The sequence below is a fragment of the Rhinatrema bivittatum genome, chromosome 7, assembly GCF_901001135.1.
Source record: "Rhinatrema bivittatum chromosome 7, aRhiBiv1.1, whole genome shotgun sequence".
Lineage (NCBI taxonomy): Eukaryota > Metazoa > Chordata > Amphibia > Gymnophiona > Rhinatrematidae > Rhinatrema > Rhinatrema bivittatum.
In genome coordinates, this window is record NC_042621.1 from 142,557,375 (window position 1) to 142,569,749 (window position 12,375).

Here is a 12,375-nt window from a genome sequence, read left to right on the forward strand (position 1 = left end):
AGGCCCTAGTGACTTATCCACCTTATACTAAATTTTATCATGTCAGGATGATCTTCTGTATACACCCTAAGTTCATGCCTAAGGTGGTGATGGATTTCCATCTTAACCAGTCAATCGTCCTGCCAATATTCTTTCCCACACCAAGGCGAATAAGCACTGCACATTTTGAACTGTAAGGGAGCCATAGCCTTCTATCTGGAGCAGAAAGAAGCCCACAGACAACCCACCCAAATTTGTATTTCTTTTGCTAAGAATGGGTTGTGTGTAGCCATTGCCAAACAGACACTCCCCATTTGGCTAGCAGATTGCATCTCCTCCTGTTATGTCCAGGTGAGACTGGATCTTGGGAGTCATTTGCGAGCAGTTCCTGTGGAGGAGGTCTGCAAGGCTGAGACATGGAGTTCCCTCCATACTTTCACATCCCATTACTGTTTGGATAGGAATAGCTGATGTGACAGTAGGTTTGGCTGGTCTGACCTTTTGGAACCTGTTTGAGGTATAGAGCCCAACTCTCCCAAACTAGGGCCTGTTTGGGTTCATGCTGTCTCCTCCTCTGTTACCAACAGCACCAGTGTTGTTGTGCCCGTTGGCACCTGGTTCGGTGTCTCTTGGTCCCCTTTTGTGTTGGGATTCACCCATGTCTGAGGACTACCATCCTGCTTGTCCTTAGAGAAAGCAGAGTTGTTTACCTGTAACAAGTGTTCTCCGAGGACAGCAAGATGTTATTCCTCATGAAACCCACCCGCCACCCTATGGAGTTGGGCTTCTCCTTTTTTTATTTTATTTGTAATTCTATGTTACGAGACTGAAGAGGGACCCAGTGGGGACGTGTGGTATAGGGCATGCTGGGCATGCTCAGTGTGCCTAGTCAAAGTTCTAGAAAATTTGACATGTTTTCCGCATCAGGGCTCCATCTGATGATGTCACCCATGAGTGAGGACTAACATCCTGCTGTCCTCAGAGAACACCTGTTGGAGGAGTCGCAAATACACAGTAGTCTTGGAGAGGATGTATGCTGCACAATTAGAAAATGCAGCAAGGGGGCGGTCTGCTGACAGTCACTTGTCACATTTATGCTAGGATGCAGGGTAAAATGAGTTCACTCTTAAGGTTTTTAGGCACAGGATTGCCTGCAAAAGACATATTTCATCTCCTTTCTTTTTGTTTTCAATATGATCTGTATTTATAACTGCCTCGTTGTCAGGTGTTTGACCTCAATAAATAATTCTGAAGGTCATCAGCTCCGAATTGAAGAAAAAAAGAAACCCAGTTTATAATTGAAGGTTAGACATTGAATTTCTTGTCAGTTTACTTCAAGGCTGGCTTAATATTAACTCTCAGAATTCTTCTACTCTTGATTCTTGCAGAATAAACTCAAGATGTAGCCCATTTTAGACAGGGAAATAAGGGGAAGGAATGAATTCTATGAGCATTGAGTCAGAAATAGAATGAGAACGTTCTTAAAATTAAATACAGAAGTTCTAGTGTACCAAATGCAAAAATATAGCAGAAAGCTAACCATGCACAGAAAACAAATCTATTAATTAAATACATTTGATTTAATGACTGGAAATACATTTGATTTAATGACTGGAAAAGGAACAGTGTGCAAATCCAAGGCTCTCGTGCTAAACTTTCAAAAGGGAAACTTTGAGAAAATGAGAAAAATTGTTAGAAAAAAACTGAAAGGAGCAGCTACAAAAGTAAAAAATGTCCAAGAGGCATGGTCATTGTTAAAAAATACCATTCTAGAAGCACAGTCCAGATGTATTCCACACGTTAAGAAAGGTGGAAAGAAGGCAAAACAATTACCGGTATGGTTAAAAGGGGAGGTGAAAGAAGCTATTTTAGCCAAAAGATCTTCATTCAAAAATTGGAAGAAGGATCCAACAGAAGAAAATAGGATAAAGCATAAACATTGGCAAGTTAAATGTAAGACATTGATAAGACAGGCTAAGAGAGAATTTGAAAAGAAGTTGGCTGTAGAGGCAAAACTCACAGTAAAAACTTTTTAAAATATATCCGAAGCAGAAAGCCTGTGAGGGAGTCAGTTGGACCGTTAGATGATCGAGGGGTTAAAGGGGCACTTAGAGAAGATAAGGCAATCACGGAAAGATTAAATGATTTCTTTGCTTCGGTGTTTACTGAAGAGGATGTTGGGGAGGTACCCGTAATGGAGAAGGTTTTCATGGGTAATGATTCAGATGGACTGAATCAAATCACGGTGAACCTAGAAGATGTGGTAGGCCTGATTGACAAACTGAAGAGTAGTAAATCACCTGGACCAGATGGTATACACCCCAGAGTTCTGAAGGAACTAAAAAATGAAATTTCAGACCTATTAGTACAAATTTGTAACTTATCATTAAAATCATCCATTGTACCTGAAGACTGGAGGATAGCAAATGTAACCCCAATATTTAAAAAGGGCTCCAGGGCGATCCGGGAAACTACAGACTGGTTAGCCTGACTTCAGTGCCAGGAAAAATAGTGGAACATAAGAACATAAGAAAATGCCATACTGGGTCAGACCAAGGGTCCATCAAGCCCAGCATCCTGTTTCCAACAGTGGCCAATCCAGGCCAGAGGAACCTGGCAAGTACCCAAAAACTAAGTGTTGTAAACATCAAAATCACAGAACATATAGAAAGACATGGTTTAATGGAACAAAGTCAGCATGGCTTTACCCAGGGCAAGTCTTGCCTAACAAATCTGCTTCACTTTTTTGAAGGAGTTAATAAACATGTGGATAAAGGTGAACCGGTAGATATAGTATACTTGGATTTTCAGAAGGCGTTTGACAAAGTTCCTCATGAGAGGCTTCTAGGAAAAGTAAAAAGTCATGGGATAGGTGGCGATGTCCTTTCGTGGATTGCAAACTGGCTAAAAGACAGGAAACACAGAGTAGGATTAAATGGGCAATTTTCTCAGTGGAAGAGAGTGGACAGTGGAGTGCCTCAGGGATCTGTATTGGGACCCTTACTTTTCAATCTAACTAGATAAACGACGCTTGACCGACGTGCCGCAAATGCGCAGTAGAGAGCAGCTCTACTGCGCATGTGCGGGTGAGCACGTCGGTCTTAGGCAGCGTCAAAAAAAACAAAACATGGCGGTGGCGGTGGCGGCGGCGGTACCGGCAGCGGGCGGCGGCGGCGGTACCAGCAGCGGGCGGCTGCAGCGGTGGTAGCGGGCGGCGGCGGCGGTGGCGGCAGCGGCCAGTAGCGAGGGAGGGAGGCGAGAGAGAGAGGGAGGGACGGACGGACTGAGAGGGAGGGAGGGAGTGGGAGGGACGGAGAGAGAGAGTGGGAGGGAGTGACTGAGTGAGAGGGAGGGACTGAGTGGGAGGGAGGGAGGGACTGAGTGGGAGGGAGGGACTGAGTGAGGGGGAGGGAGGAGTGGGTGAGTGTGTGGGAGAGAGGTAGGGGGTGGGGAAGAGTGAGGGGAGAGTGAGAATGAGGGAGAGGTGAGAGTCAGGGATGTGATTAAGTGGAAGGGGGAGAGGGAGAATGAGGGAGAGAGACAGGGCCGCAGCGGCAGCGGCGAAGACGGGCGGCAGCAGTGAGGGAGGAGAGAGAGAGGGAGGGACTGACTGAGAGAGAGGGAGGGACTGAGTGAGAGGGGAGGAGAGGGAGGGAGTGGGACTGAGTGAGAGGGAGGGAGGGAGTGGGACTAAGTGAGAGGGGGGGAGGGAGGGAGTGGGACTGAGTGAGGGGGGAGGGAGGGAGGGGGACTGAGGGAGGGAGTGGGACTGAGAGAGAGGGAGGGAGGGAGTGGGACTGAGGGAGAGGAGGTAGGGAGTGGGACTGAGTGAGAGTGAGTGGGACTGAGTGTGAGTGAGAGGGAGGGAGAGAGGGGGAGGGAGTGAGTGAGACTGAGTGGGAGGGAGGGACTGAGTGAGAGGAGAGGGAGGGTGGGGAGGAGTGGGTGAGTGTGAGGGAGGGAGGTAGGGGGTGGTGAAGAGTGAGGGGAGAGAGAATGAGGGGGAGGTGAGAGACAGAGGGATGTAGCCCGTTTTAATGGGCTTAATGGCTTGTATATTTATAAATGATCTGGAAAGAAATACGACGAGTGAGATAATCAAATTTGCAGATGACACAAAATTGTTCAGAGTAGTTAAATCACAAGCAGATTGTGATAAATTGCAGGAAGACCTTGTGAGACTGGAAAATTGGGCATCCAAATGGCAGATGAAATTTAATGTGGATAAGTGCAAGGTGATGCATATAGGGAAAAATAACCCATACTATAATTACACAATGTTGGGTTCCATATTAGGTACTACAACCCAAGAAAGAGATCTAGGTGTCATAGTGGATAACACATTGAAATCGTCGGTACAGTGTGCTGCGGCAGTCAAAAAAGCAAACAGAATGTTGGGAATTATTAGAAAGGGAATGGTGAATAAAACGGAAAATGTCATAATGCCTCTGTATCGCTCCATGGTGAGACCGCACCTTGAATACTGTGTACAATTCTGGTCGCCGCATCTTAAAAAAGATATAATTGCGATGGAGAAGGTACAGAGAAGGGCTACCAAAATGATAAGGGGAATGGAACAACTCCCCTATGAGGAAAGACTAAAGAGGTTAGGACTTTTCAGCTTGGAGAAGAGACGACTGAGGGGGGATATGATAGAGGTGTTTAAAATCATGAGAGGTCTAGAACGGGTAGATGTGAATCGGTTATTTACTCTTTCGGATAGTAGAAAGACTAGGGGGCACTCCATGAAGTTAGCATGGGGCATATTTAAAACTAATCGGAGAAAGTTCTTTTTTACTGGAATTTGTTGCCAGAGAATGTGGTTCGTGCAGTTAGTATAGCTGTGTTTAAAAAAGGATTGGATAAGTTCTTGGAGGAGAAGTCCATTACCTGCTATTAAGTTCACTTAGAAAATAGCCACTGCCATTAGCAATGGTTACATGGAATAGACTTAGTTTTTGGGTACTTGCCAGGTTTTTATGGCCTGGATTGGCCACTGTTGGAAACAGGATGCTGGGCTTGATGGACCCTTGGTCTGACCCAGTATGGCATTTTCTTATGTTCTTATGTTCTTACTCAACGCACAATTAGACTCTGGAATTTGTTGCCGGAGGATGTGGTTAGTGCAGTTAATATAGCTGTGTTTAAAAAAGGATTGGATAAGTTCTTGGAGGAGAAGTCCATTACCTGCTATTAAGTTCACTTAGAGAATAGCCACTGCCATTAGCAATAGTTACATGGAATAGACTTAGTTTTTGGGAACTTGCCAGGTTCTTATGGCCTGGATTGGCCACTGTTGGAAACAGGATGCTGGGCTTGATGGACCCTTGGTCTGACCCAGTATGGCATTTTCTTATGTTCTTATGTTCTTACCAAATCAAAACATATTTGATAGTGCAGTAAGATCCAAGCAAGCTAACTGAAGAACAGGAGCCACAGTTATATATATGTGTGTATATGTGTATATATAATTTACCTCTGTTTCTCCAACAAGCTGCTTGCCAGAAGCTGGTTTATGGTTATCACGTTCTTCTTCCAGTCTGTCCCTTCCCGTGTGTTTGTCTGATTTTCAGGCTATAAGTTTAGAAGAAGGTAAATGAATAAATCAGCTGCATAGACTGTTCAATGTCCATGAGAATTACATTCTCTAGTATTTCAGAAAGTTAAGAGGGCAAATGGTAAATTTTCTCTCTCACTTTCTCTCTCAATGTTGATGGATGTTAGCTGGAAACCTTGATAGCAGGAGGCCAACCAGTCGGAAAAGACATTGCCAAAGCTTCATCCACTAGGCGCTTTCACGTGTTTGTACAGGCTCTGCGGCATGCTAAGAAGAGGGATGTTCTCCAGCTTTTGAAGAAAGCCTCAGAGAAATCTCTGTAAGTAGGCACTAGGCTGCTCTATCTGTTTGGTTGTACTGTTACCTAGATGGCAGGGCTATAGGCATCCATGTAGCTCTGTTCTGTGCTCTTAAAGCACATGTGTTAGCCATAACATTATTTTGTTATGGGCATTTTGCTAATTATTGTGATGTAAGCAGAACCCCAGTTTATTTTAGACTCCTTTCAGCAAGTTTGGTTTCTCTTCTGATACATAGGTCTTAGATGAGGCTAACCTCACAGTCTCTAGAGGCATTATTGTTAATAAAATGTGTTATGTATGCAGCACTGTACAGAATCATTCTCATGGCTACAAACTCTCTTCTTCAAAGAGTTAAAAACCTAACAGAGTCATTTATCAAATTGCGTTAGGGCCCTAACGCCCATGATAATGCCGTAACATGCGCGATAAATACCGCATCTCAAAATGCATATACAAATTTAAAATTTGTATTCAAGTGGGAGGAGTTTGGGAGGAGTAAGTGGAAATGAGGGTTGGCTAAGGTGGCATGTGATACAGTAATGCACAGCAACACAGGTTTTAATGCCGGAAATAACTGCACCTTTTTTCTGTGTGTTATGCCTGCGTTAGCTGTGCATTACTGGCCGAAATAGTTTTTATCGCAAATGCTGGTTCGAGGAGAGAGAGAGAAAGAGAGCCTCTGTGGAGGCTCACTTATAAGTTAACTTTTTATACCACTGTAGGGGGCATTATGAACCTGGGGTGAGGTTTGTGGGTGGGGTAGGTTTTGGGGGGCAGTTTTACATGTACAGTCATAGGTACAAACAGCACAGTTGCCATCATTGAAGAGTTACTGTCACTTTGAGTGGTGAAAGGTAAAAGAAGAGTAGATTTGTACAATATTCTCTCTGCCTAGCTTGATGCACTCTCTACCTAGCTGCAGTAGCAGAAAAATTAGTCTAATCACGCCCCCTTTTTTATCACGGGCGCTATTTGCGCAATATTTCTAGCATTTTGATGAATCTAGATCTAAGTTTGAGTACAGTAATATTAAGTGACCGCTTCAAGGCATGGTAGATAGAGGAGTCAGAAAACCAGATGTAGCTAGACCTTCCTGCTTTGACTCATGTTCTCATTTGCATATCTTATGAGTTGGAAATTAATTCCAGCATGGTGGCCAGGCAGCACTGGGGCAGGTTCAGGTTGGGTTGGAAGTCCAAGCTTTGGAAGAATCTAGTTAAAAAAGAGAAGAAACGCGGCCAACAGAAAAGAAACAGCATAACATTGTGAGCCTTGCTGCTGGAAGAGTCCAACTGATGTGCTTTCCTTTCAGCCCCTTTGTGATTGATGCCGCTGTGGCTGCACAGTCTGCAGCCTCCTTAGCAGCCCTGTCTGAGTTCCTGGACTTTAAGGAGAAAAAGCAAGCGCAGTTCCTGGAGAAGTTTCTCTATGCAGCAGCTTTTGTGCCGCACCCTTCCAAAGACCTCTTACGCATCATCCTGGTGAGTACCTGAGGAAACTGTTGTCTCATTTTCCTTTTTTTTTAAATCCAGCTCCCTTGCTATGAATGTCCCAGGAGTCTAATGTATTTAAGAGGGTTACAGCTTAAATGCCTGTGTTAAGAAATGCTGATGAGCTAACCCCACTAATCCAGTATTAGCACTATGAAAGTGATCATTTTAAAAATAATCCAATCGTGTTCATTTTTAATAAGATTGACTAAAATATGCTCACATCAGGTAATAATCCAATTCCTCATTACTGTGGTAGTTAGAAAGTTGAGCTAAATTTCTCATCTGGGTCATAAGCTAAATTTTAACTATACCTTTAGAGGCACAATTTGCTGGTATACCCACGGGAGAAAACAATTTGCTGCGCTTCCCATTCAACAGATATTGGCTCCTCCTGTGGCCTCCTGCACACCTTCTGGTAAATTTACAGCACTCCCACACCCTGGCTGCATTGCACCACTCTGATGTGGGAAGGAGCTGGGCCACTCTACTCCAGCCACTTCCTCGACTGTGAGAGGGAGGGTTGAGAGCCTTCACTTGGGGAGGAGGGGAACCTGCCACCTTGTATGAGGTAAGCCTTGCCACCTTTGAGGAGTTGGGAGAGTGGCAGAGAAGTTCCATTTAGGAAGCCCCTTCATCCTCCCCATGGCAGGTGCTTTGCAGCCTGAGCTAGCTGGCCACTTTTCTCTGAGCTGCTAGAGATCCCATAGAGTGCAGCTGCATTGAAGATGGCTGCGTTCCCATTTTTTTTTTTTTAATACAACTGCATTCTGCATTATTTTCTGAAAGTGGATTTTAATGCCTTTTAGCATGAAGAACCCACAGGCAGTAACTTTCAAAGCCATTGACCTGGATAAATTGGCTTGGCTGACAATTACGTGTAACCTGCTCTTCTCCGTCCAGCTAAGAGTGCATACGGGATTCCAGCGTTTAAAAAAGGCATTCCTGAGGGTTTGTTCAGGGCAGAGGGAGAAAAGAGCACACGTGCGTTCGATTTCCCAATGTGTGCATGTTGTTTTATACCGCTTGGCCACCTGCATAAAATGCAGGTGCAAGGCACGTGGATGCCAGGTGATTTCAGCGTGCATGCTTGACGCTAGCTAATTTTCAAAAGAGGCACCACCTGGGGGATTTTTCTTTGAAAATTAGCTACAAAGTGCCCCTCTGCTTTGCGACAATGTGGGCTAGTGAATATTGCCCCTGGGAGATTAATATTTGTAATTGTTGTTAAAATCTGCAAGCAACTTGCATGCACAGCTTTTAGCTTAACATTTTCATGGCATACTCTTGCATGTAAGAAGTTTGCTTTGAAAATGCCCAGGGAAGTTACTTGGAAGGTGCGCAAAGTGACCCACATGCAGTTAGTTACCTGCTTGCTCTATTGAGAGTATATAACAGTGCATACTTTTTTTTAAATTTTATTTTTATTGAAATCAATCAATCAATCAATCAATTCAGAACCAATTCAGACAAACGTACCTTTTTAAAAATATGGGAATGCTTCATTACTTGGTGCTAGAAGGGTCATTGCATATGACTGGTCTTGTTTTTACAGTCATATACCCCAAGATTGCGTAAAGTGTCTCTTTATACATTATTAAAATATAAAATTCTGTGCCTAATTCCCAACTTCACCTGACGTCCTCCACCCCCACCCAAGAACACCTAGCCTCTGTTTACGTAAAAGTATGCATGAAATTGGGTTAAATGCATTCTTTTTATGTGCACTGAGTCCCGGGCTATTGCATAGTGAGCCATTTGTGTGCATAATTCAGAGATTTAGCTCGTAAATGGGTTAGAGAATCAGGCACACAATGTCTAAAGAAGGAAACAGTTATTAGAATAAAAATCCACCGTGAGCCACTTCTGTCTTCCTTTCAAAGTCTAGTGTAAGTCAGCTTTTGAGCCTATAATCTTTTGTTTTGTTGCTCAGGCTGGAGGGCTGTTAGTAGCATTGCCATTTGCTGTGAATAATTTTCATAGACTTTTAAAGGTAGAGAGAGACCTGGTCAGTATGGATTTATCACATATCCTTAGGTCTTTTGGATTGTAGAAAAATGTTTTGCAAATTGCACAATAAATCAATTGATATGGCATGCAGAAGGTCCCTGGGGGTCTCCAATTCTGCTAGGGCAGAATTTGCTTTCTGCTGTAGAATCTCTCCTTGGTGATGTCTTTGCTTAAAGCATACATTTTACGAGTGTTGTCTTGAAGATTTTCTTTATAACACTATGCTCCTGTCACCCGTGGAAGGGGGGTCTCACCAGAGTGGAAGCAAGTTGGCAGGGCAGAATGGATAAAACATGCCCTACCATTGCTCGTGCTGTGCTTGTGGTGAGGATTTGGGGTTCTTGTGCTGTCAATCTGGCAACTTTTATAAGCCCAAAATTTATTAGAAAAATGTCATTACCAAAAAAAATACTAGACTACTCCTTTTGGAGGACTGAGCAGTGGACTGAGCAGAGAAGTGGACTGAGCAGAGAAGGCGATTCTGTATTCTTTTGATTATTTATATGATGCATGCTTTATATCTTATTCCAGAGATCTTGAGATTTCTTGTTTTGTAAATTAGCAAAATTAAAATTAATTTTCAAAAAGGTAATAGAGGTCCTGCCATTGCACACTAGTAAGTTACACTTAACTGTCAGACCCTGGGTATATGGGTGTCTTTCCGGAGGGTACTTGCTGCAGTGATGGGATCTAGAAAAGCGACGAGTAGGGAGGTTTCAAAATGGGGAGAAATCCCTCAGCTATTTACAAACAAATGCTCTGGGTATTGCTGCGCTAGCAGAAGCCAGGAAGCCAAAGTGAGCAGGAAGAAAGTGACAGGCCAAAAAAAATACAAAATAAGCATTTTTGCAATCAAAAATACAACGGACAACAAAAGCAGATTCCAGGTAAGCCAACAACAAGGTACTTAAATCTTGAAAAAAAAATTCTCTTTTTAAAATTACTGGTCTGGCTATAATTTATTGGAGAATATTATCTAGAGACACACATACATTTTTTTTTTAAGTGATGTAGTTTCTTGAGTGAGAAAAGGAAGTTACAGGTAGAGGAGGGTACTAGAGAAATGAGAACTTAATCCCCTCTTTGTGTTTCTCTCCCATTTCTTCTCCCAGGATAAGCTAACTGGGCAGGTAACAGACCCCGCGATAATGGAGAGTGGGATCATTGTAATTGGCGCCCTTGTTCGCAGGATGTGCCAAATGAAGCTCTGTAGCTTGAAGGTTGGTTTCCTGGCAGTTTCACTTTTCAGGGTGCTCGGTAAATGTTCATATTAATGGTTTTGTATGGTATTCTCCCCCCAGAAGGTGATGGACGCAGGTCTGCTGTTGGGTAATTGTGCTATTGGGTAATTGTGCTATTGGGTAAGTAATATTGGTGGTAAATGAGCATGTTAGGAGAATCCCACATGGAGAAGTAAGATAATGCATAGAAAACTGCTTAAAATGAAGATTTTGAAATGTAAAAATTAGGAGTCCAATAGTCAGTGATGTGGCAAGTGGGAAATTAACTGCTTAAAGTTAACTGGCCAATGTTTTTGGTTGGGATGTTCAGCAGAATTTAACAAGGCAAGCCTCCCTCTTAATATACTCAGCTAAAGTTACCTAGATAAAGTTATCCAAGAAACTTGGCCACTCATCAGGGTTTTGAATATTTACAAAAAAAAAAAAAAAAAAAGCTAGTGTGCGAGGTGGGTGCCAAGCCCCCTCATTCCCTACTTTAAAACAAACTGTTGGACATATTCTCACCTCCTGAGCACTCAAACGTTGCCCACTGGGCTGAATACTAAGGGGCCGATGCAATAAAAAGCACGGAAAGCGGGCGCTGAAAAGTCAGCGCCCGCTTTCCTAACGCGCACATGGCGCCCGCAAGGGGGACACCATCCAATACCCAAATTAGGGGGTCGCGCTAGCAAGGAGGCGCTAGGGTGGCTTGCGCGACCTTAGTGCCTCCTTGCTAACATGACCCCGCTGCAGCTGCCGGTTATGAAGACCGATGCCAGTAAACTCGGTGATGGTTTTCATAACCGGCCGTCTGCCAGTAATGAAAATGGCCGACAATAAGCTCGGTGTCTGTTTTCATTACTGGCAGATGGCCGGTTATGAAAACCGGCGCCAAGTTTACCGGCGTCGGTCTTCATAACTCAGCTGTCTGCCGAGGTTTTTTTTTTTTTTACTTAAGAAAAGTAGTACAGAAAAGCAGGTTTTCTGCTTTTCTGTACTACTTTTACCTGCGCTCAGCTATTAACACTTGCTTCAGGCAGGCGTTAATATCTGAGAGCAAAATGTGCTTCTGAGATGCACATTTTTGTTTTTTGCATCCGGAGTGAATGAGTAATAGCCTCATTCACATGCATTTGCATGTGATGAGCGCTATTGCATTCACTCCGCATCTGACGCGGGTTAAATAGACGCTAACCCCCCTATTGCATTAGGGGGTGGATTAGCGTCTATTTAACCCACATCAGAGTGCAGGTTATACAGTGCGCTCGGCTGATTAGTTTTAATCTATTCATGTCTCGCTGCGTGAAAAGACCAATGACAGCTGTCCGTGAAGGGGCCAGTCCCCTTTTAGAATTGTCTAATGCTAACTGGCCAACGTTTCCCAGAGTACATTAGCCAGTTAAAGTTCTGATCAGGGATTGATCTTTTCACCCAGATTGAGGTGAATAAATTAATACTAATGTGCCGAGAGTTGTCTTCTCTATCACATTTAACAGTAAATTTTCAAAGGGGTTTTGAACGTAAAAATAACATATGTCAAGAGTATACGTGTATTTTTCCATTTCGCGTGTACATTTTACTCGTAGCAATAAAGAGTGGGCTGGGGCATTCTGGAGCAGGATTCAGAAGTAAGCACAGTTGTTGCTATTTAGTACGAGAGAGATGCATATACAGTACATTGTTAAACCTATTTGTATACTTTTACACCTGCAATTGGCTGGCGCAAGTGAAATCAGACTTGTCCGTTGGCTGTAGTTTTTGAGTGAAAAGTCTGGGTGAACTGGTAGTGCTAGAGGGTTTTAAAAAAACTGGGGAAG

The 12,375-nt window shown here is 43.5% G+C and overlaps 1 protein-coding gene across 1 annotated transcript in view; it reads left to right on the forward strand.

Moving 5' to 3' along the window:
- The window catches only part of LOC115095512 (microsomal triglyceride transfer protein-like), a 135,330-nt gene that overhangs the window by 66,267 nt on the left and 56,688 nt on the right, over positions 1-12,375 (forward strand). The window contains 3 exon segments of the mRNA XM_029609297.1: positions 5,704-5,855; positions 7,151-7,319; positions 10,451-10,558. Of these exon segments, the coding sequence (XP_029465157.1) occupies positions 5,704-5,855; positions 7,151-7,319; positions 10,451-10,558 (429 nt within the window).